The sequence below is a fragment of the Thermobia domestica genome, chromosome 3, assembly GCF_964235325.1.
Source record: "Thermobia domestica chromosome 3, izTheDome1.hap1.1, whole genome shotgun sequence".
In the NCBI taxonomy this organism is placed as follows: domain Eukaryota; kingdom Metazoa; phylum Arthropoda; class Insecta; order Zygentoma; family Lepismatidae; genus Thermobia; species Thermobia domestica.
Genome location: NC_137456.1, coordinates 240,921,244 through 240,948,055, shown reverse-complemented (window position 1 = coordinate 240,948,055; position 26,812 = coordinate 240,921,244). Strand labels below are relative to the sequence as shown.

At 35.6% G+C, this 26,812-nt stretch overlaps 1 protein-coding gene across 1 annotated transcript; it reads left to right on the top strand.

The window, feature by feature from the left end:
- Positions 1-3,625: 3,625 nt before the first annotated feature.
- On the top strand, positions 3,626-4,193 carry LOC145682176 (uncharacterized). The gene is made up of 2 exons (XM_081753763.1): positions 3,626-3,881; positions 3,973-4,193. The coding sequence occupies exons 1-2, from the start codon at positions 3,626-3,628 to the stop codon at positions 4,191-4,193; spliced, it is 477 nt and encodes a 158-aa protein (XP_081609889.1).
- The last annotated feature ends 22,619 nt before the right edge of the window (positions 4,194-26,812 follow it).

Sequence of the window (26,812 nt, the reverse complement as noted above, 5' to 3'; positions counted from 1 at the left end):
AATGCCACCAATTTAGTTTCCTTCACACAGTTGTGCAACCTGTTCCCTCTGTGTTTAATATGACACAGAGTAGATTCTACCAACACCAGTAATCACACACGGGACGTCAAGTTTGAGGGGCATACATCTTATGGAATACGCTGTTACATCTCTTTCTTAACGCAAATATATAATTTAAGCCATGAAATATTATGTTCCAAATATATCTATCTGTAATCTAAGAGTGAAATAACATTAGACATTGATGATTATTCTATGTAGTGCTCTCAAACGGGTCGGGTTACGGGTCGGTTCAGTCGGGTCAGTTCGGGTCGGGTTAATCGAGTCAGCTCGGGTTATCGGGTCGGGTCAGTCGGGTCAGTTCACTTTGGTCAACTGAGTTTAGGTTGAGCTTAGACTCGGCTGGAGTCGAAAGCTGCTGTTTTTCACTAGCTGCCTAATTAAAAATAGCAATTTTCAATTGATTTTATAGAAACCATAAATCTATTTTGAACACTTGCAGCTAGTGTTTTTATGATAAATGCTTATTTTTGTATTATGAAATTATTGGAGATTATCAGTGCGGATTTAGACGAAATCGATCAACTATCGACCAAATATTTACCATTCGCCAAATACTCAAAAAGAAGTGGGAATACAATACCCGGTACATCAACTATTTATTGATTTTAGAAAGGCTTACGACTCGGTTAGGAGAGAAACATTATACAACGTTCTTACAGAACCTGGAATACCGAGAAAGCTAATTAGATTAATTAAGATATGTTTAAGTGAATCCCAAAGTAAAGTCCGGGTAGAAAAATTTTTGTCCACGAGCTTCCACGTCGAAAATGGCCTGAAACAAGGAGATGCGTTGTCGCCATTATTATTTAACTTTGTGCTGGAATACGCCATAAGGAAAATCAAAGATAGCAACCAAGGCCTAGAGTTGAACGGCATTCACCAGGTTATGGCATATGCTGATGATGTAAATTTAATAGGGGATGATAGGAGAACAGTAGAAATAAATGCAGAGATCTTATTAAACGCTTGCAGGGACATGGGTTTAGAAGTAAATGCAGAGAAAACTAAATACAGGGAAGTGCGTCGGGACCGTAATACGGCAAATTGTGGAGGCGTTAAAATATTAAATAATACTTTTGATAAAGTGGATACTTTCAAATATTTAGGATCAATATTAACAGACGAAAATCATATTCACGAAGAAATTAAATGTCGACTAAAAGCAGGGAATTCGTGTTATTATTCGGTTCAAAATCTCTTGTCGTCGCGAATTCTGTCGAGGAATTTGAAGCTTAAAATATATAAAACGATAATCATGCCTGTTGTTCTGTATGGTTGTGAAACATGGTCGCTTACTCTGAGGGAAGAACATGGACTGAAAGTATTTGAGAACAGGATCCTGAGAAGAATATTCGGACCCAAGAGGAACGAGAATGGGGAATGGCGGAAGCTTCATAACGAGGAACTACATAGTTTATACGGTTTACCCAACATTGTTAGGGTCGTCAAGTCTAGGAGGCTTAGGTGGGCAGGTCATGTAGCTAGAGTGGAAGAAAGTAGAAACGCTTTCAAAGTCTTGACTGGTAGACCCATAGGAAAGCGACCATTAGGAAGACCTAGGCGCAGATGGGAGGACAATATTAAGATGGATCTCGCAGAGATAGGTATACAAAGTAGAAACTGGATGCAATTAGCTAAGGATAGAAGTCAGTGCAGAGCTTTTGTGAACGCGGCACTGAACCTCCGGGTTCCATAGGCCATAGAGTTAGTTAGTTAGTTAGCTTATTTTTGTACTTGTGTGTACTTTAATTTTTAAATGTGGAGGATTGATTTTACCAATCGACTCTAGTATTAATATCTAGGCCAATATGGAGTCTGGATTTAGAACAAAACTACAAGTTGTTTAAGCAAGGTCAAAAGAAAGGTTGGATATGGACGACCAAGCCCAAGCAGGGCCACGATGGCTCAGTGGTAGAGAATTCCCCTCTGGTTCGTGGTGTTTATGGTTCGATCCCAGATTGTCCTTAGTGGGCTTTGTGGTGGAAAAACGCCGTGTAGTGGGTTTTTTCGGGGCTCTCCTGTTTCCTACCAGTTTCTTCATTCTACCATTTCATTCATTTCTCATGGTCACCATCTCCCGTAGCCTCTTTGCAGAATCGTGGGACCTTAAACTGAATACTTCATTTCATTTCACTAAGCCCAAGAACATCGATGCAAAAGACGAATGCATAGTAATCTTTTTCTTGGCCTTGTTTTGGTGATCACCAAGTAGCGATCAGCATATTTTCTTGCTTTCCGTATAGTATGAAAGGTCATAATCAAAATCATACTTGGTCTTCATTTATACCGATGAGGCGAGCATTCTTGGCTCTTGTATAGCATGAAAGACCGCCAAGACTACGAAATGCAGGACCAAGACTTGACTGTGCAAGACAAAGAATAAGACGCAGTATTGATGTCCAAGACCAAGGGTGCGAATTGTTTGTATTTCATTTGTTGGGCTGAAAGTGATGAAATAAAATTTGTACTTTATAATTAATTATCATACTGTATTTTTTAATTTTAAATTACAAAATTTATATTATGTATCTTCTTACTTGCAACTATATATACTGCAAACTACGTTTTAATTACCGAGAAAAAATCAAAGTGGCGCGGGTCCCGGAAACATAAGAACCTATTTTGGAATGAAAGTTGAAGGGTTGGAAAAAATCAAAGGAGTTCTCCCGTTTCCTCAACCCTTATCATTGTAGTTAACCCTCGCACTACAAACGGGGGGGGGGGGTATTTTGTGCCCACCACATTATGTTTCTTGTAATTACTATTTTGACTATTACTTTAAAATTGTGAAAAAATAAGTTATTGTCGAGCATGTTTAGCTAAAGCATATAGCTTGCGTTGGTGAAAATTGAGCGTTAGTTTGTCTCATAAATTTGTTGTTTAATGTTGGTGGGCACAAAGTACCCCCCCCCCGTTGGTAGTAGGCGTGACTCATATTTAGAACTGTCATGTACAGATGGCAGTATAATAAAAAGCCGTTTTCCGCCTTTTCTGAATTTGGCGGTCAGTCTTATCGCGTGTACTGTTCACTCAGTCGCTGTTGATTATTGTGAGAGTTTCTGTACGTTGTTAGAACTAATTATTTAGCTTCTAAATTTTTTTTTGGCACAATGGCTTCTAAAAAGCTACAGAGACATGAAATAGAAGAAGACTTGAAGAAGCTATCATCTGATTCTGCATCATAATATGATGATAATGGTTCAGCAGTGAGTGAAGATGAAGATTTCGTCCTGGATCATGAAGATATCGGTGGAGAAAGTTCCGACACTGAGTGCTTCAGTGACTTAGATGACACATTGTGTGACGAGTATAGAAAAGGCCGTTTACATGGTGACATACTCATTGCTAAATCTGGCCGGACATACATGTCTGAGCTTCCGCGCAAACGAGACATGTGGGTCAAAATATTGTGAGAGAACGTCAGGGTCTAAGACCTGACGGTAAAGTGCAAACAGTTCGTGAATCATTCGAATGTATTCTTAACAAAGCGCATTCTTAAAGCAAGTATACAAACGAGGAAGCAAGAAGACTGCACATTCCTGAAACGAATGAAAAAGAGATAATGGCATACATAGGTCTTCTCATTCACATGGGAGCAAATGGTGATACCCGATTTGATGTAGCTGATTTGTGGTCTAGTGCCTCTGGGAGATTTCTTTATATAGCTACTCTGAGCAGAGACAGATTTCAGCAGCTATGTAGAATTATTCGATTTGACGACAGGAATAGAGAGGTTGGAAGAGCAAAGGACAAATTTGCTGCTATTCTCGAAGTGTTCGACGCTATGAACGAAACGTTTCAGCATTATTTCTCTCCTGGTATGCACACCGTTTTTCATGAAATGTTATCTTTGTTATTGATGAAATGTTATATCTGTCTTTCTTTCATAAATACTTTGTTTTTTCAAAGTATTTATGAAAGAGAAACCAGGAAAATACGGCATCCTTATTCGTATGCTTACTGATTCAGAGACAAGGTATATTCTAAATATGGAGCCCTATGCTGGAAAGAACTGTGAACAATCAAATTCTTCGGCAGATGTCCTAAAACGCTTAGTTGCTCCAATAAACAACTTGGGGCGGAACGTTACAACAGACCGCTACTACACATCAGCAGACTTGGCCGAATAATTGTGGAACAACCACGGCCTAACCCTCGTGGGAACGCTTCAGTCTAATAGAAAACACATTCGTCAAGAATTGGAGTCCGTAACCTCTAGGGAGCTCTTTTCCAGTAAGTTTGCTTTCACGGATCCATCTACTGGAAATCCTCCAGTAACATTATAGTCGTACATTCCACGCGAGAAACCAACAAAGGTGCTTCTTTTCTTGTCTACCCAACATTCAGATGCAACAATTGCCTCTGTTAGTAATCCCAAGAAGAAATCCGTGATCAATCTTTATTACAATGAAACGAAGGGAGGTGTGGATGTAATTGACCAAATAGTAAGGAAATACTCAGTAAAACGTCAACTAGAAGATGGCCTATGTCCATATTCTACACGTTGGTCGATATAGCAGGAGTGAATGGTTTCCTCACTCAATTTTCCATCTTGGAATGAGAAGAAATCCAACAGGAGACGTCTGTACCTTCAAGAGCTTGCGAAGGAACTCACAATGCCATCCATTGAAGAGAGATCAAATAATGCTACAGGTCTTCAGAAAAGGGTAATTGTTGCCATGGAGGAAATCTTAGATCGGAAGGTGGCACAAGTTGCTCAAAGTAAGGAAGTGTGTGGTGGTAGGGGAAGGTGCCAAATGTGCGCTCGAGAAGCACCTACGAAGAAGATGAAGTACAACAAAGTCAGCAAAACAACAATTATTTGTTGTCTGTGTAAAAGACACACTTGTGGAAAGCACAGTAAGAAGACAGTGATCTGTAACAACTGTGAACAAAACACGCAATCTGAAGACAGTGATGTGTAGAACCGTGAGGAAAACTCGCAGTCGAAAAACAGCTATACAATAAGTATATACTACATTAGAATGTTTATTATACCACATATTTCTTGCTTGTTTTTCTCACAGTTATGAAGTATTTATGTACTATATGTTTAGTAATTGTGTATTATGAATTTAAGTCCAAAAATAAAGGTGTTTTTGAAGCCTGTAGTGAGATAAACTTAATCTTAAAAGGTGGGCACAAAATACCCCCCCTGGTAGTCCGCGTTACAAAAAATACCTTCGTAGTGCGAGGGTTAAATGATTTCTTTTTGTATCCGCCAAGGGACTCTTGCTACTGCCTTCTGAGAAGTCCCGCTGCCGTCCGAGCAGGTGAGAACACTGACCTTGAATAAAAATTTCGTCACATAGAACTAAAGCAAGAAAATAAGAAATTTCTCCCACGTCGGACACTGGTATCAGTTATAAAAAGAAATAACGAAACCTCAAAGGTGCCAAATATTCATTAAGATGCATATACAAATCCCCGGCTTGATCTAGCTAGTGGTTAACCTATAAGACTTCGGTACACGTGGTCCGGGTTTAATTCCCAATGGGAGTGCATTTTGGCGTTCACCCAGTGTGTTCACTATAGTGCTCTCAAACGGGTCGGGTTGACTCGACCCGACCCGACTCGAGTAGGGTTACGGATCGGGTGAGCTCGGCTCGGGTTACGGATCTGGTCGGGTCAGCTCGGGTCAGTCGGGTCTGTTGGGGTAGGTATGTCGGGTCGGGTCAATCGGGTCAGCTTGGGTCGGGTTGTCGGGTCAGTTCAATTGGATCGGATCACGGGTCGGGTCGGGTCCTCGGGTCGAGTCAGTCAATTCGGGTCACTGGTCGTGTCGGATCGTTCTTTAACCAAACCTGACCCGACCCGTTGAGAGCACTAATTCTATGTGCGTATTGTCTGAAATTATCAAACTTATCACATTTAATGAAAACAATAAAAAAAGCATTACACCTCATATAATATTATTTGAGTTATTGATTTTAAAATATAACTTGTGTTCTATTTATAAAAAAATAAATAAATGAAAATATTACCCAAACAGAGACAAAATCCTTACTTAGAGTTTGGCCTCTTACACTATCGGCTATATTTCATTAGCTCAGCTAAATTAATGTCATACTTTCTAACATATATTTATGTCTTTCAACGCGTTGCTCCGAGGCTTAACAGAAGAATATTTGCTATCTGTTCTGTTACTTTTGTACAAAGTCTTAGTCACAGAAGCCATTATATGCTTCGCAGAAAGTATAGACACACTGTTTAAACCAAATACTCCTAAAGTATTTTGTAAAGTAAAACACAACTTGTAAGCAGACACTATTTGAATCAGTAACTTTGATGATCACTTTCTATGATGATAGTGTAATATATTTTCCAATGCCAAATGAATGAGACGTTTATATATGAAGATGCATCAGGAAGTAATGCCTCCTGTGGCATAAAACGTATTAATGAACATGAACACTTATGTTTATGAGATTTGTACTTTATATTTCTAGCATAGTGGTTTATTATAGTGAACAATATATGGGCTCTGAGCGCTACCTTAATCGGTTTATTATAGTAGTGCTAATATTTGTTGTTTCAATGGTGTTGAGAATTATTTCACCTAATCTAATTAGAATTATTCTTGGCTGCGATGTGTTAGGGTTAGTATCACATTGTTTAGTTATTAATTATGAAAATGTACAATCTTATAATGCCGCCATATTGACAGCTCTTTCTAATTGAATTTTTGATGTATCAATTTTCCTTGCGATTGCTTTAATGTTGAATTACGGTAGTTGAAATTGTGTTTTTTTTATTTGCACAGAGTTTTGAGTAATAATGAAATAGTAATTATCTCTATTTTAGTTATTTTAGCGACAATAACAAAGAGAGCACAAATTATTTTTTTCTCGATGACTACCGTCAGTAATAGCTGCACCAATACCAATATCTGCATTGATTCATTCTTCTACACTTGTAGCCGCGCGCGATTATTTATTAATTCGTTTTAGAGATGTTTTATTAAATATTCATATGGGTGATGTATTACTCTTACTATCAGGTTTAACAATATTTATAGCTGATATTGGTGCTAACTATGAATATCATTTAAAGAAAATTATTGCATTATCTCATTAAGTAAGCTCGGTCTGATAATAATGATTCTATCCATAGGGTTCCATGTATTGGCTTTTTTCCATCTACTTACACATGGATTATAAAGTGTATGAAATACTATGCTATTTGACCCATGTTGCCATTTGGCAAAATTATTATATTTTTTTCACGCATTACTTTTAACGCTTGCATAGGTGAAATTATTAGCAAAAATGACTCATAAGCATTCGTGTTAAACTTTTAGCTGCTTCCTTACGTTATTAACGTACTCTTCAAGCGCATTTAATAATTACGTGTAGATATCCAATAATTGGTAATTATTCTTATATTTTTGAATGTATGAAGGATGAAACAATGCCATGTTTTCCTTCTACGAACATGCCATTTGATTCTTATTCTCTGCGTAACACGTTTGGCATATCAATAAATTCTAAAATATGTTGTCCCTCAGAGTACAGAGTAACGAATTAGATTCTCTATGTGGACACTCGGTTGAAAGGGTGGAGCAGCGTTTTCAGACTAGTCATCCTAAGAAAGATTTCCCCTGTATTTTTATTCTCACCAGGAAATTGCCCTCGTGGGTCCTAACGTAAAGGTTCCAGAAAACCTATTCATTATCTACTCTTTGTTCGCCCCCCCCCCCGCCTTTCACTGATAGCCGGCTCGGCAGGGAAATCATACCTTATACGATACGGGCATAAGGCACGGATGCATAGAAATGCGTATAAACATAAAGCGGATAGTTTTTAAAAATACGAAACACTCCACGGAAGATAATCAAATGAAAAATTATTTTTAGAGAAGAAAATAAGAACAAAAATTTCCTTACACAAAGGAGCGATATTTTTTCTTTTTCGATGCTTTGAGGACTTAGAGATAGGATCATAGAATATACCCCAAGCACCGTCCACAACCGAATGTATTGCTATCAACATTGCATCTACTCTCTAGTGCGTTTAAGGCTCGTGAATAGAACTGGCTTTCTTTAAATTTCATTGTTTGGCAATTTGAAATAAGTAACGTAGAAACCTCATTATTGTACTTTTCTCTAGAAAGATTTGTAAATTAGAATTACATGATCGGTGTTGTATTTGCCATTTGTCCGTCTGTTCTCATTAATTAGTGTTTAGTGTCAATTTCGTCTTTCTAAACCTTCTTCGTAAAAACTAATTGAGGACGTGGCTAACTGTTTTCGTAATTCCATTCGTTTCCGAATTATACATATAGCAACATTTTGTACAGCCTGGCTTTGACTTGTAGTTATCGATAGGTTTATCAAGTTCCTAAAAATTTTGACAAAATTAATTCTTTTTATAACCACTTTGAAATAATACATTCTGCCCAGCTGTCTTGATTTTGTAAATATTTTTTATGTTCCTGTTCATACATTTGACGACGAATCCAGGTGAAATAAGTCATTATGTAAATCCGCCATTTAAAATATTGCAACCATTTACCAATATGCAAACTGCTCGCCAATCTCCCATGTTTCGGAATTGCATTTGTGGTGGTGGATTTAGGATTCCCTGTATAAATGTATACTTTCCAAGTACCTCTGGTTTTAATATTTTATTAGACTTTTATGTGAAACGTTTGGAATATAACAGTATATACTTGAATTGTAGGAATGTGCTTAGAGGTAAACCTTCATTATATGCAAAATTCCAAGTATACTATTTAATTGTAGATATTTGTATGACACAAAATATATTCTAAAAATAATCACACTAACCAAAACGTGACTAAATCAGACATTGTGTTTCATAAACAGCCAAAAAACATGTTTCAAAATACATTTTATATTTAAACATATTTTATTTGGTAAGTGATACATTTACTTCTTTTTTCAATACTTTACATCCCAAAGAAGTAGATATGATTAAAAAGAATTTATGATGAGCGTTGACATCATATCACAAAAAAAATTCAAAATTTATGTCATACCAGGACTAAATTGATAAAGCTTACACTATAAAATGTAATTTTAGTACTCCTTCTCTTACCTTATTTTATCTCATTATACTGTAAAGGAACAAACTTTCAACCTTTGGTGAGATTAATTTACCTTGCACATTGTTATTGCCGGATCAGTATCCCCACTAAAAGAAGTACTTCATTAGATTAATATTCTTGAAATTAAACAAATACAAGTGTGTGCTTAAAAAAATAATTGTAGTTAACTAGGTAGCTTATCCGTGTCTGAAGAACACTTTGATTTATGACGAAAGGAAATTAATGTTTTCTAAAGTGTGCTACTAGTGTTTAAACATTAATTAGGTAAAGTCAGAATTACCTGATAAAGAAAATGTTGCATTGGTTGAGAGTGTAGAAATGGGTGAAATGTAACAATTATGAGACTCAAAACTTTGCTTCTTCCACACCTATTAATCGGAGAGTACTGCGTATTGACTGCAAGGTGACTCACGTTTGGAAATACAGTATTTCGCAACAGAAAGTACTCTATCCATAGCAACTAATCATAAACACTCATTAAATATTAATCATTTCACTTGACAAAATTGGTCATTTATTAATTACGTTAACATGATAACATGATTTTCTCATTACAACTCTACAAAATGGTACAGTACTACTCAAGTACACGTAACGATCACACACATTGCGCAACTTACATTTCTTTAATTTTGCATTCTGTCTAGTATTTTGTGTCTTGAGTAATATAAGTGATAAACTGAAACCCATTACTTACCTCATTTCAAATGTAAGTTTTATTTCCATATGTTTTCCGAACATACGTATACAATCTAATTAATAGACACTTTCACCCAATGATTCATATTGAAGTTGATTTCGTTAGGGTAATAACACGTAAGAAAGTATACATTTTTCAAAATTAAAGATTTAAAATTAGAAGAGAAGTTCCTTCGAGAGATATGCAAAGAATAAATTCACAATGTGTCTAACCTAGGTTTAAACATTGCCCTCAAAACTAAAAAGAAAAAGAAGAAAGAAAAGAAATGATTCGTGATGAAACATCTTTTGTGTATTTTATTACTTAAAGGGGTTAACATTTTGAACTAACAATACACGAGAATCCGAACACATATAAATACAAAGAAAATAAGCATTTCATCTAGATGTATATCATATAACTGTTCAAAAGTTTGATTGTTTACTCGGAATTTCATGACGTGAAAAGTTATTTGTTTCTTTACGATAAGGCAAATGGCCGACACGAGCTGCATTAGGAATTTATAATAAAACTCGTAGGAAAAATATATTTCAAGTTTAAATTCGACAAAATAATAGGTTAAAAGTATATATATATATATATATATATATATATATATATATATATATATATATATATATATATATGTGTGTGTGTGTGTGTGTGTGTGGTGATATTGGAAGCGTTCTTTTAAAGGATACGTTGCTAATCACACGAAATCACTTCAGCAGGGTATTAAACTGACCTTTTCTAGCATACACTGACCTTCAGGTACTTTTTGTATGATGTATGTTACTATGAACAAATGGAGTAGGTACGGGTCTTTTCTCTCTCCTATCATTGCTTACATGAAACTCTTGCATCATTGATTGATTATTTGAAATATTATGATGTCAGCACTTATGATGTTTGTTTTGTCACGATAAGGCAAATGGCAGTCACGCATTGCATTAAGCATTTATAATAAAACTCATAAGAAATAATGTTTCAAGTTTAAATTCTTCAAAGTAATAGCTTATCTATCTATCTATCTATATCTATATATATACATACACAAATACAAACATACATACACACACACACACACACATATATATATATATATATATATATATATATATATATATATATATGTGTGTGTGTGTGTGTGTGTGTGTGTGCATGTGTGTGATTTTGTGAAGAGTTCCTGTCAAGGATACATTGCTGCTGATGCGAAATCACTTTAGCCCGAAAATAAACTGACTTGCTCCAGCATTGTTTGACCATCCCATAGTTTTTGTATGATGGATGTTACTATTAACAAATGCAGTAGCCATGGTGTCTCAATTCTTTTCCTGTCATTACCAAGTTGTTCATATAGTGGTTTGAACACGAAAGTCTCGATGAGGATGTTCTTAAGCCATCCTGTTTCTTTAGATGATACGTTTGCTATCTGGACACATGGTCCTGAAACGCTAAAGCATTTTTTTTATTTCTCCAGAGTAGTCACTCTCAAATCAAGCTCATCTTGGAAGTGTAGCAAAATGGATGCATCCCCTTTCTTAATATTCTTGTTCGCTGCAAACCTGATGGAACATTAAGACACTGAGTATATAGGAACCCGACACATACGGACATTTATCTTAACGAAGCATTTTCCATCACAAGTCACAACGTCTTACAGTACTTAAGACATAGACTCCCAGTCCCGTCCACGTAAGTGACTAGATAGGTCTACAGGAGGAATCCAGCCATCTTTTGCGTCGTTACAGATATCAAATATCAGATACCAGACGTTACAATCTTACATTTATGAACATCGCAAAGAGTAATTTCTTAGCAGCACAAAGTGACCAAATTTTAAGAGTGAGGATTTCTCTCTAGCACCGTATTGCGTTTCATCATCCTCACATACGCCAAATCAGCAGAATACTTGACCGACATGGTGTAAGAGTTATTTATAAATCTACAACAAAACTCAGATCATTACTGAAAGCAGTGAATGACTACCTTTGCCTGCGTACTTCTCTTGTATACCGCTTACCTTATGAATGTATCAAAGCGTACATAGGACAGACTGGACGTACAATAGAATAACGATACGAAGAACACAACAGCTACAGTAACTTCAGCCGTCCGAAAAGTCAAGACTAGCAGATTTGAACACAGAATTGATTTTTAGAAATATCACCATAGTAGCAAAGTGCAGAAATATTTGGGACCGACCAATGAAGGAACCCATAGCTATCTTAGGGAAATCAACTGTCTCAATAGATACACTGGGTTTCAACACGTTCCTTTCTAGTCAGCTCTTTTTAGGAACAGAAACAGATTCAATAAAATCATTTCCCGCAACCAAAACAACAGCCAATCAGGAGCCAGCATCGCTCAGCCAATCACACGCCGCAATTCATAGCTCTGCTTCTAAGTAGTTACAATACACACATGCTCACATTCCTGGCCTTTTCTTTACAATCCTTGAAGATGAGTGTGATGTCTGCATTCGTTACATCGAATATCCATACCTTCACCTGGATGATTGCAAAAAGAGACCTGATAAGTCACATCGTCAGAGGAAATCAGTTCTTTGTGCATATGTTTATGTTGCCGATAATGAGTAATTTGAACGTACGCAAACTAGAAAGGGATTCTATGATCCACGCTAACATTAAGTAGTATAATTGATTTCCTTATTTATATCATAATGGAGGAGTGGTTGACGATACACTTACCACCATATTACCAGAACTTGTCCTTAATTATGTTGACTTGTTAATGTGTTTGTGAATAATATCTATTAATTAATAAGTCAAATTATGACTAGTGTATTAGATCTTATGACTTTCAATTTATTCGGATTTTGTAATACATAACAGAACTTGTTATACAAGTTTTATTCCTGGTCATTGGGGTTGACATAATGATGTTATAAGTGGCTCAGGCTTTCCCAAAGTTTTCAGGATTCGTCATAACGAACTGTGCCAGTACTAAAAGAAGAACTACATCATTGCACTTACGGACTTTCTTCTATTGTTGTTTGCGTTTTATTGCAGAAAGAGGAACGCGCGTAGTAATGATATTAATAGCACAACATAAACAGCATGATATGACAACTTAGTATAAAAGTAAACATGCAAACTTAATTGCTGCATTAGTCAGTTGTGGAAATAATACTACGAAGCCTCGAAGGATAGCATGACAGAAGCGTACTATAATAAGTATCATTGCTACTCATACCCTGCTAATATTACTCCCTTACTGTTATGATTACTCCCTTACTCCCTTACTCCTATTACTCCCTTACTCTCCTTGATTCTTGACTTTCTTCTTCAATCTTCTCTGAGAGGGAAAGGATGCTCTTGCATCATAATTCGTATGTTTGGAAATGATTTGTGTATACATGGGCTGACCCAGTGGAGCGAAGTTTAGATTTCCCTGGGAAAGGCATAGACACCTGTGTTCCAAAAGTAAGAGCAGAAGGGAGGGAGTGAGAGAGTGAAAAATGAGAAAGGAAATTAATATTCTTTCGCCATTTCCTTCTTACACCAGAAGTCAAAGTAGGATCCGCCTTTGTGTGTATACGGACAGTTTAGCATTGTTGCCAGTTAAAAACTAAGACCAGAAACGTATTTTCTAAAATTCAAACTAACTAGCTGAAACAAAACCATATTATTTTGTATTCACAACATTATTTTCTTTAATAATCACCAATAGTGTAGACTCGAAGCACTTTTATAGGTATACATTTATTGACATGGATTGCAAAGCATTCATAGAATCAAAAATATCAATAATTTAATATAAAAGTTTTACTGCTCAAGAAATTGATCCTTATTGATATATGATGTTGACAATGGAGCAAAATGTATGAGGGTTTCGCATAACATCAGCAAAAGTTTCACATAACAAGTTTCACATCACAAGTTTCGCATAACAAGTTTCACATAGCTTCCCGAAGAAAATTATAAAATTTATCCGATCATTTCAATTTGTAGTAGTACTAATCTTGAACTCGTTCTCCTGAAAAGTTGTTGATTTTGGTCTGTTTCATTTTTTGAGGAGTGATGAATTCAAAGATGTACATAAACTAAAAGAATTAACTATGAAATTACTACTTACTCGCTCATATATAAATTTCTAATTGCGCTTGTAAACTATTTTCAGAATACTGAACTCAGTGAAATTATTTTTCAATATATCCCACCGGTGAGACACAAGAGAAATGATCTCAAAGTTGAGATCAATGAAGACTCCTTATGCCAATGGTAAAAGTGCAAACATTTCGATACATTTCTTCTTGCAATTGTCATACTAATTGAAGACGGCGAACCTAATTGACGTGTTTCTAAATATTCGTGTCCATGAAGTACATAGAACTTCGATCTCCAATTTGAGATTTAAAAATCAGAACTTGGAAGTAGTTTTCTCTGTAAATCTATGGGTGGATGTGTTTGAAAATAGTTCCATTAGATTCAACGCACTCAAATTAGTATAAAAAATTCAATTAGAAATTTATCATTGCCCAAACTTTCTCTGCTGGATTCAGCTTTCTCAAATTAATGTAGAAAGTGCAACTAGAAATTTATCTAAGCATTGGACCATTAGGCTATCGTCTAATTTGTTAGTTCTTTTGAAAGCATTTTCACTTTGTAGGGTGTTCATGGTTCTGTTGGAGTCATGTAGCAAATAGTTATAAAGAAAAATAATAAAAAGTACTCTGAAAATAATATATTCCTTTTTGTCAGAACGTAATATGTCTAAATTCTTCAGTTGGATTAGTTGACAAAACTTTTACCTCCGCATCATGATAACAATTAACCAAATTTTAACTGTCTCATGTTGAGGGTTCAGAATCACAGCTCTTCATGGCAACATCCTTATGATGTTTTCAAGCAGCATTAAAATATTTCGCTCGAAACATTAACAGATGCGAGATTGATTGTGGCACCAACCTGAAACTCCGTTTCAAATATATCATTCCTAGACCAAATCAGTTTTTGTTTCTTATGGTTATCATCATCTCAAAGTTCTATAAACTTTCTTATGATCAACATCATCCTACCCAAAATTTTGATGTAATTAAAGTCCATAAAAATGTACTGAAATCTAAAATATAAATGTTTAAAAAGTTTTCCGCCTAATTACTTCTGCGTAGGTTTCTCATTTCTAACCTATTTTTTCAATCATTATAAAATAATGTACGTTTCTATCATCATAGAAGGGATTAATGTAGATCCACCAAATTATGCACAGAAATAGTTTCTCAGTTTTTCTAACAGTGTATAAAACATTTTTATCGATCTTCAGCCTCGGTGGACTTGTGAAAGGATCAAACTGTATAACAAAATGTATGCACGTTTTCTCGCGACCTCTGTATGCAACCAGGTTTGCATCTTTGTTACGCATACTTACATAATATCAGCGGTAAAGTTCATTCAATTATAATAACGAGATTTTTTTGTCATTTTTTTCAAGGTCTGAAATTAAGATGCGGTAACAGCTAGTATGTAATAAAAGTGAAAAGTAGGTACTTAAGCAATCATTTTCATAACAAATCAATTGGTACTCTATGTATAAATCTGTATGTTGTGGGTAAATATAATATAAAAATAAAAAAAGTAGAATGCGTATGGAAATTATTTATCGAAACCTGTAAATATATTGTAACATTCGTTCTATGTCCTTCATATTCTTAGTCTATGTGAAAATACTTTAACACTAGAAGGACCAAGATTTTTACCTCCCTAGAAGTACCTAGCAGTCTATTTGACGGCTGTTTAATTGCAAGAGATGAATATAATTTTTCTTTATATTTCTCTTATTGTAGCTTTAATGTAATGTGTTTAATGTGCTAGTGATGAGTAGCATCCAATTTTTTAGTGAATCGAATACTTATTCGAATATTGTAAAAACAAATGGACTACGAACTCGAATACTACGAATACACCGTATAATATATCACATTTCTAATCGCCTTAGGGCATTTATGGGGAAATGATTGAAGAAATCTCAATAAATGATTAGAATTTGAACGTTTTCATTGTAGGTTCTCAACAAATACACACAGTCCTTTTATTACTGAATCAAGATTTCTCTTTATCAATTTTCACAGATGACTTGCAAAATAGTTGAAAACTAGATTCATCAATATTAATTGACATTATGAAAGAGAGATGAGATTGAAACTACACCCTCTCACTCTATGAGCTCTCATCTCACACAGAAATCGGACAGTCGGACTGAAAAGAATTCGAAGAAATCGAATTCACGGAAAAGAATGGGGATGGCCAGTCTGAATTTTATCTACAGCATGCTTAAATTATGAATTTTGTCTTACATTAAATGAAGCATGGTTTAAATTTAACGAATATTCAAAAAAGAATTTTTTCAGACTTGTCAGGTAAGAAGACTTTTAATTTCGATTCAGCATTATATTCCATGGATACTTTACTACGTTACATCCTAATCGTTATACTAACACAGTAAACTTTAGAGCATTGCAGGTAATTCTACCAAGCAAGATAATACTAATAATTACCTTTGTAGGAATATAAGGGAACCTGATTTTTGAGTTCATTCCTTGGGGTAAATTGGATGCATCACCCCCATCAACTTACTCATTTTCTAACATTTAATCCTCTGTATACCCTTGTAACAACTGACGATGATCATGAAGTAGTTATGATACGTTTTGTATTCCGCGTGGACAGAGGATATACAGAATAAAAATGTAAATGAGATTTTATGATCCACATTCCTTTTTGTAAAAAAAAAATGAGAAACTTACTTTCGAGAGGTGCATGATTAGAGAGTCTTATTTCTATTTGGAAGAAACGGTCCAAAAATCAAAGTTTTATCCGATTGAACTACTTCTCGGTAGAGATGCAGATACCATTAGTATCTGTTCACTTAGAAAACTCCAGCAGATATATAGGAATAGTATTAACGCTAATGTGTGCTGTCTTATACGAAAACATTTAGTAGCTGGAAAATAATGTTATTTCGTTGAACAAATTGTAAAGATTAACCGACACTTGGAAAAAGAGTTTCTTAACAATAATTACGTAAAATATATATGTAGAACTTTAATGTAAAATTATTGTGACTAAAACAGTAACAGTAAGGCAAGTCACTTTTGGTAAAATTTACAATTTAATTTCTATGACCTATACGAAGAAAATTTATCAAAGGTCCTATTACCCGTATGCAACAAAATAATTCATTTCCATTTCCTTATCTTGTAAAAGTAAAATTGTACTACACGACTACGAAAGTTCCAATACGTTTGTAGCTATTTAATTTAAATTTCATATTTTAATGTTTTCCACAGCCTATAGTTCGAAAAGAAGTATTTGTGCACCTGGATTCGTCTACATATTTTGTCTAACCTTGGTGTCAGAAATCGCTCCAAACATTAGTCGTAATTGCTTTGAAACACTCTGTATGAAACACAAAATCACCTAACAGTTTCAACAAAATAACTGTGTCTTCATTAGACTTCCACTTCCTCTGGCTACTTGGGACTTATATACAGAGTGGCATGTGTGGAGTGTAGAACAATTTATATTGGAGAAAGGGAAAAAGAAGTTAGAAAAAGGATAAAACAGCATAAAATTTATAATAACGTAACTTGAAAAGGGACAACAACGCAATATATAAGCATTAAAAAGAGACAAATCGCAGGATATCATGGGAAGGAGCTGACGTTATAGAAGCAGACAACAGGAGGTTGATGAGAACTGGAAAGAAGACTGGAAAATTATCAAGGTGAAAGACAAGATGATGAATTGAAATGAAGGATTCACGACACATAAAGAACGGGAGTAGATTCTCCTTAAAGAAAAGGAAAGGAGAAGGAAGGAGAAAGAAGGAGATCAAATTAATAAGGTAAATGTCAAGGTTAATTAGAGAATAAGAAGGTATCCAGCGTATATTTTAAAATGGACAAGTGGGCAGTTGTACAAGTGAAAGTGAATAACACAAGTGTTAATGTTTAATGAAGGCACGGATCTTAATTAAAAGTTCATCTCCAGGAAGTACATGGCCCAAGTGGTAAGAAAGAGTGGAAGTCTGGTTAAGACATAGTTATTGTGCTTACGTGATTGTGTGTTTTACGTATGTTATTACTTAATCTTCCTCACAGAAGAAGCCAGTATCACATGTGATTCAAACTTGGCCCGGAAGACAAAGAATACAAAAGAAATAAAAATGTTGAATTGAAGCTGCCCCCATCCAGAAACACCGGAGACATGTTCCGCAATATAATGCACCACGCTTCAATAAGATATAAGGTAAATGTCACAAGATACATGTTTTTGTCTAAAACGGAAAGTTCGATGAGCATCAGGATAATATCAAGGAATCTGGTATGCTATAATACTGACTTGGTGGCCATTTGAAATGGAAAAGGGTGTGTGCAACATATCAATATAAGGTAAAGTGCAAAACGAAAACTGAAGTTGTATCGACGACAAACATGTGTGTAATTGTGTACACGAGACGATGCGTGGAAGACCCGGGCAAAGCAATCGTGTATGTGAAGGTCAGAATAACATGTGATGACGCTATGGCAATGTTAAGCGACAAGTAACTACGATAGTGTCTGGGATGATATCAAGATACATGTTATGCTATAACACTGATTCGGCGGCGATGTTGAAAGCCGCTGTCATGGAGATGTCGTGAGGTATGGAAACGGGAAGGGGTTTGTGAAATATCCATGTCCGGTAGAATTGAATATTAAACCAATGCTAAAACCTCTGATGACATATCGAGCATAGCATGGACGTAAATAGCAATTCATGCGAGCAGAGTATGGAAAAACAACTGAAGTTATATTGTGAACGGGATCAAACAGAAACGGAATCTGGTACACATGGTTGACGTGACTAAGAAACTCGTAGATCGTTAGATAGATAGATTGAGAGGGGGGGAGAGAGAAAGAGGTATATAGATAGAGATATATGATTGTGTTTGTGTATGTATATAATGGGCGAAAGGAATAAAAAAGCTGTATAGATAGGGCATGGCTAAGTTTTCTAGAACATACACATTGCTAGAGAAATGAGCAGACAGGCACCATTTAATATGACAACACGCGTGGTGTGTCAACATTGTACCTATTGCTGAAAATCTCGGTAGTAGTGGTAAGAACTAAAACGAATTGGTGACATCCAGCTACCGCAAACGCCAAGCACAATTCATCACAGACAGTTCTGGGCACTGGCCTGTAAAAATCTCACGTTTTTGCAGATTAAAACAAAACTCAGTTGTGTTGTTCTGGGATCTTCTGTTGTCCTACGCTAAGTAGTTAGTTTCCACTCGCAGTGCTGCTTCATGTAAAATCGTGTACGACAACATTGGTTGTATGCGAGTGAAGGTAGCTCACGGCAGTGTCTCGCTGCTGAAAATTCACGTTGGTATGGTCACGCATTCCCAACGAATTCCGTCACACCATGTATTTATATATACGGAAATAATACAACCAACCGATCCAACGCTTGGTACTGCAAGATAATCTTTTCAAGTACAATATGAATTCGAATATGACTATGTTGAAGCCACATTCATGGAGTAATGAAATAACCTTGCAAATATGTCTCTGTCCTTATGAAGTCCATTAAGAAGACTTTGTAAGCTAGTAGAATCTGCTGCTACTTGTGATATTACTCACTTTTTGATGGAAACCCAATACGCTTCGCTTGTCATTGTACTAGAATGTGTCTAGAGTACCACTAAATATGTTGACGCGAGCGTGTTCTCCCTACCCGAACACTCAAGTCTACGGTTCCTAAAAATAACCAAGACACACCACCCTTGCTTTCGACAGTAACTGCACCGCAGTGACATACAATGGACATAGCCCTGAATGTAGGATCCTCCTCGTTTAGGAAATGTGCGGCTATTTGTCAACTCTTTCGCAAAACCAGATTCATCAGCATTCTATATATTTGTATTCTCAAAAGTCTCCATAATGTTCTTGCTCTCGTGACGCCACCCAGCAATAACCAAATAAATATCCTCCTTGTCTTGTACATACTTCATTGTGACAGATGAGGTGGTTTTTCGACACACGATATTGATTTGCTATTTGAGTACCCCAATCCATGCATGACTACCATTAAACGTGCAGACTACTATTTAGAGTCTTCTCTTTTGCCCACAATTTGGGGTCACAATCATGCAGAATGTGGTTACCACTTCGCGCTGCTGTCACCATGTTCTGTGATTTCGTGATATATTTCACGATTTGTATTCAACGAGTCATTGTCGCGTTGTTCTTTCTATTTAATGTGTTCCCACCTAGACACAGTTGCAGAATCTGTGCTCGTCGAGTGATATGTCGTATTTGCGAATCTTTCATGCCCTTTGACACCTTTTTGATTAAGTCAGTGGTTTAAGTTGTTAACTTTGTACTCTACCTTATATTATTGTCTATTATGTTCGTTTCCACTCGGTTTATAGTCACTGGCGAAAGAGGATGGTGTTGTCTGTTATTTGTGCAAAGAATCACTGCAAGGCAGATTGCTGTCACCACTATGTGCAGCATCCTTTTCACCCGTTTGTTTCCGACAGTGTCGTACTGATCAATGATAAGAGTCTCATCCACATTCACTTCTGTTACATAGGTTCTTCAAAATCTATAGCTTGTGTTCAGTCACTTCTCGTTCACCCACTGTCTGTTCTGTCGATTTAATGTAACCTTGTTCTGGAAGTACACTTTGCATCACTAACACCACAATGAGAGGGTTCGTCATTGGACCTCTATATTGGTGTTCGTAGATAAAGTGTTCTGCGGACACATTCATTACACAGAATATTACGCGTAATGACTCGCGAATGTCGAAAGCACACCATCATTTCTCACTCTCCGGGCCCTGCTGTAACGTTCAATTCGTTCAATCTGTGCCGTGAAACCAGTGGACACAATTTGTGTCGTCTCATTGTGTGGTGAACTAGCCTCTCGTGGGAGATTGCAACAACTCATGGAACTCATCGAGTCGATGTGGAACTCTGCCTTTCACTGATTCTGGGGCCATCGCGAAACAGTGTACCAAACCGCGCAAAGTAAGAGAAAGGATCCTAAAGAAAAGTAAGCTATAACAGGGCTGGGCTTTGCCATAAGTAGATACTTTGTTTCAGTTACTGTTGCCTAACATTCGTATACCCAAGAGAGATACTAATACAGAACCCCATGCATTATTAATACTATATATACTGTGTCACAGACGCCCCTAGGACATGGCACATGTATGGCTCTGACTTTGAGAAAGGAGCTGGTGTTCAAGGGCACATTTCAAAAATACAACGCTTTCCCCTACGCTTACATGAGACCAATAATTTCTTGTGTATTTACTCTATATTGTACCATTCATTAACATTTGGGTAATTCAATGGATCGAAAAAAATAAGTGTGTAAGAAATTAGGTTTCTTTCTCTTACCCGTAAATAATATAATTGTTACACTCCGCATCAAAAAAATTGCGACACATAACGCCGTGCAGCTAGGCCACCCAATATACACCTTATCAAATAATCGTGTCTGGTAAAGAGATCCATTCTCTCTCCTCCTTTCTTCTCTAAATAACTAAAATTAGCTAACAACATGAGCGAAATTCTAATTTTAAACTACACATGCATTAGTATCGATGAAATGAAATAACAAAACCGAGACGAAACAAGATTCATAAGTTGATTTAGGGAGGAACTGAAACACAGACAATGAAAAATTGAAAGCAATGGATGTATATTACACAAAAGTTCAGATATGAGCCAGAGAAAGAGAGGGAGAGAGAGAGAGAGAGAGAAGAAATAAAAAAGGGAAAACAAATAAAAATGTGGAATTTTAAACTTAGTAAGAAAACAACCTAACATTATAAAGTTCCGTTACCAGAATTCCAACAGAAATATAGAAATAACGTTTGGTTTTATATTTTTTCAGGACTATTCGAATATATAGAGGATGCTTGAAACATCCATTAAGTCACTTTCAAAAAGCATAGCATACTCAATTTCCAGTAGAACTGTAAATCTCACAGACACATCTAAGATAATGTCAACAGTTTAACACATGCTTCGTTTCCGCGAGTTTCAGTTGTTAATTCGGCAGTGTTCATTGGACGTACTGATGCAAACCACATTCTAATAAACTCAGTCGGTAGCGTAGGTTATATCTTCCATTCCAGACTACTAATGCAGAGTGAACAATAAAGAAAAAAACGAAAAGAGAAAGGAAGAAAGAAAGAAAGGTAAAATTGAATGAGTCCTATTTTATTGGTAAATATTATCAGAAATATCCTATATTAAAAATCCAAACCGTACCATTATGAAAGTTACAAATGTTCAGATGAAAAACTGGATGTTCCTTATAGATGTAGCTTCATCTCTTGTTCACTTTCATCTCTTGCGGATATAACCTTGTAATTGGCACAGATAGAATGAACACGCTAACGCTCAAACGGATCAAAGTGTCAGTCGGATGATGTTGGTTAGCTTATATACCACCACTTGGTCGAGGAGTCAAAGCCGTAGTGACCCAGTAATTCGACTGAGACTCGGTAACTCAGATGATAAAAAAGATATTTTGCTTATTCGTTTGCGTTTAAATAGTATTTCTTTCAGAAATGACCAGGACTGGCGATGTTATCTCCAGAGCATAAAAACTCGACGCTGATATTGGCAGTTAATTACATTTTCCAGACCAGGTCTATCGGTCTCTTGCTCCGTTTTAACTTTGGACTGGCACACGCACATGAAGTGTGTGTGTACGTGAGAGAGAGGGGAGAGAAGTGAAAGATGCAAAGACAGGATAACGAAACGTCAAGAAAGAAAGAGAGAGAGAGAGAGACGAATATAAATATGAAACATACCTATCATTACAGTGTATGATAAAGAACACACACACTCTTTAATCGAATTCTCGACAGTGATGCTTTGTAAGTTCTCCAACAGAAGATAAATCTCTGTTTGCAGCGATTATTTTATGCGAAAAATTTATATTACCTAACGGCGAATTGACCCTAGATTTTCCGCTTGTAAGTCTGGTACTTTACGACTACACAATCGATTGCTTTACACAAATTTTGTCCAATCATTTCTCTAATATTTCTTTCTGAGAACGATCATACGAAAAGTGTTTACTGCAGATCAATGAATTGTTTCGAATATCCTGGTAAATCCCTTGCCTTTCCCAACCAACATTCGTGAATCGTCTCTATCATGAGAAAGGTGTTTGCTTCCACATTCTTAAGCATTCCATGTCTAATATGAGAAATGGATTCTTCACTATCACTTTGTAAAAAATGCAAGTGTGGCGTGAACAGAATTCGAACCTATGCTAGACAGCTGTACTAATCGTAACTGCATTACGTTACCGCTACACTATCAGTTTTATTGTTACTAAACCTCAAATACAGGACTTGTACTCAACTATTCTTGATGGAACATAAGATTATTTAAACACCGTGAAAGTGAGTACTCAGCTTAACAAACATAAAAACAGAAAGTGAGAACAATTTTAAAATAAAATACAGAATAAGAACAATAACTTTTAAAAAAGCGAAAAGTTTATCTCAACTTAAAAAAGCGAAAAGTTTATTTTAATAACTTAACAAAAGCGAAAAGTTTATTATTATCATGCCACATGAAACTAGAAGCCAAATATTACTTACTTTAACCTTGGTCATTGGAACGATCAAGCTTCTGCCTGTAATTTTATTTGCACCTAAGTACAGAACGAAATTCATTTATTCGAAGACCTAGAGATAAATTAGTGCCCACTAATGAAGAAAATCACATTCAATCCAAAACAAATACAGAAATAAATACATATTATGCAGTAATTTCATTGTGCAAATTCAAAATGACGCGAATAATAATAATAATAATAATAATAATAATAATAATAATAATAATAATAATAATAACCTATATTATAAAATTAAAGTGACTGTGACTTATAGTCTCTTGAACCACATGACCGATCTCGGTGAATTATTCAAAATTTATAATGTTCGAACCTGGGAGTATTTTAGCTATTCGTTTGGGTGGTGCTACTTAGGGGAGGGGGAGAATGGAACAATATAAGGAAAAAGAAAACAATAAGTTTTGGATCAAACGACCAATGTGGATGAAATTTGCAACATAGATTACGTTTCTGCATGGAATGCTTTTAACCATTTCACCTTGATGGAGGAATGTACGGAAGAGGAGGAAGGGGAGATATACAAAAATCAATGCAAATAAAAATAAAAGTGACTATGTTAATTAGTTAATAAGTCTTGAACCACAGGACAGATCTGCATCAAATTTTCAACATGGATGAAGTTCGAGCTTGGGGTTATTTCATCATATCACTTTGATGGTAAATCTTAGGGGAGAGGAGGGGAGGGGAAAGATGTATAAAAATAAATACAACTTAATAACTCTTGAACCATGCGACCTATCTCGATCAAATTTTTAGCATAGATGAGGGTCAGCTCTGATATGGTTTGACTCTAGAACTTAGACAATGGGAACGGGAAGGGGATATATATATATATATATATATATATATATATATATATATATATATATATATATATATATAATTTTATAAGTCTTGAACCACCTTACCAATCTCGATAAAATTTCCATCCTAGATGAAGTTTGAACCAGAGACGGTTTTTCTCATATCATTTTGATGGTGTAAATAAAGGAAGGGGGAAGGAGAACAACATTTAAAACAGAACGAAAAATGACTGATATTAGTATCGAATCTATAATTTTTGGAGTCGCTGAGATGAACAGTGACACATCTGGTGCCGTTTAAATCCAAAATCCGCCCGCAACATGGATGAGGGTAACACATATAAAAATGATCAAAATAACCAATATCATTGTCGGATTCATAGTTCTCCGGGTGGCTGAAATGAACAATGACACTAAAGATGCCGTGTTCCGCAACGTGGTAAATATAAAACTGATCGAAAACGACCGATATCAAAGAGCGCTTTAGTAATAAAAAAAGTGACTGAATAACAGAGCATATAGCATATTATTATTTTTTCTCAATTTAGCCCAGCAAAGCGGCCAATTGATGCTAATAATAATAATAATAATAATAATAATAATACTAATAATAATAATAATAATAATAATAGTTATTATTATTATTATTATTATTATTATTATTATTATTATTATTATTATTATTATTATTATTATTATTATTATTATTATTATTATTATTATTATTATTCGTGCACTTTTAAACTTGCAGGGCGAAATTAATTCATAATATGTTTTTACTTCTATAATTTTTCCTGGATTCTATGTTGTTTCCTTTACTAGCGGGCATTAATTTCTCTCTAGGTCATCGAATGAATGAATTTCGTTGCGCAATTAAGTGCAAATAACCTTACAGGAAGAATCTTGATCGTTCCAAGATCGCCGGTAAAGTAAGTAATATTTCGGTTTTAGTTTTAGGTGGCATGATAGCATTCGTGCTCGCGCTTTCGAGCAGTTCAGGTCGCAAAGGCTGCTGGGAGCATAATTCTTACGATTTTCACACATTGGTAGTGTGGTGAACTTAGTGGCATTTTTTTTTTGTCTGTTTAGGCTCGTACGTTAGATATTTGTGGTGATTCCAATCTCTGTGTTTCGAGAATTTGAGCGTCATGTCTTATAAGAAAGAATTACAATACAAATTCATGTTTGATAAGCGTTATCGAAGTTCTCGACCTAATTCAAGTCAAATGTACCAATGGCTGTTGGAGAAGTTTCCTCGCCTGTTTGATCAGATTTGTGCTCTTCAACTTCATGAAGAAACTTTTAGTATTTATATTAACCCTTATTGGCACAATCCGGGCCTGGGAGGCCCGGAAGATATTATTTTCGGCTCAAAGTTTCATAAATATATATGTATGAGGCTAAGTCTTCAGTTGAATATTCAAAATTGTTATATTGATAACCTTTCAGTTTTCTAATTTTAACTTTTTGAACTTTAACGTATTTTCCTTATATACCCCGCTTTTGCACAATCCGGACCTTGTAGGACCGAACTCAAATTATTCATTATTTTGTGTACATGCTCTGCCTTTCTTCCTCATTTCCTTCAAATTGTTGAAGTAAATATAATAAATCATAGTTTTACTTCTAACTACTAGATGGCATCACATATCTTTCACAATTTGTTGATAAAGAAAGTTATTGTTTGATATTACAATTCTCTAATACTTATAAAATAAATACATTACTTTTATCTATGCACGAATTTAGCAGTTGATATCTTTGTGTTTGAAAATAGGTCCTGAAAAGATTTTTAGATTATCTTCCGATGAAATCCTGTCTAGTTTTTTAAATATAAAAGGGTTACCACTTTCTAAACGTAGTTTTACTGCATAAGGTTGGTGTAGGTCTATTCAATAAGTGTTATTCGTTACTGTGATTTATAAGTATGGCTAGTGTATCGGAAAGTGAAAAAAAATGGATGGAAGTTAGAAGAAGAGGACGAAAGCGATACTAGTCTATGGTTGAGCAATGGTGAAGACAGTGATGGTGAGGATTCGAATGTACGTAATTATACTCATATAGAAAATAGCGAGTACTCAGATACAAGTGAAAGTGCAAATGAAAATGACTCTGATGCAGAGGCAGGTAACGGAACATCGAATATTGTAAGTGCAGAATTACGTTTAAAAGACAGACGTTCTTGGTCAAGTTCTCCTGGCAAAGAATTTCAGACTACATCTCACAATATTATACGTCCAGCTCCTGGTCCACGGCAGGGAACATTTACTGATTCTCCTCGCGCTGCGTTTGATTTGTTCATTACACATGACATTTTGGAAGAAATTATTTGTTGTGTTCTAATTTGCAAGGAAGACGAGCAGCAATTGAGGTGCGTAACAAATGGAGAGAAGTAGACAAGGAAGAAATGTTAGCGGTTTTAGGACTTCTACTTTTGGCTGGCGTCGAGAAAAATTGGAATGTATCAGTAAGAGAACTGTTTCAAAGTTCCAACTCGAACCCGAATTACAACGC

Coding starts and splice junctions, on each gene's coding strand:
- LOC145682176 (XM_081753763.1), top strand. CDS start 3,626: ATGGCATACATAGGTCTTCTCATTCACATGGGAGCAAATGGTGATACC. Junction 3,882..3,972: donor TCAGCATTATTTCTCTCCTG/GTATGCACACCG, acceptor GTTTTTTCAAAG/TATTTATGAAAGAGAAACCA.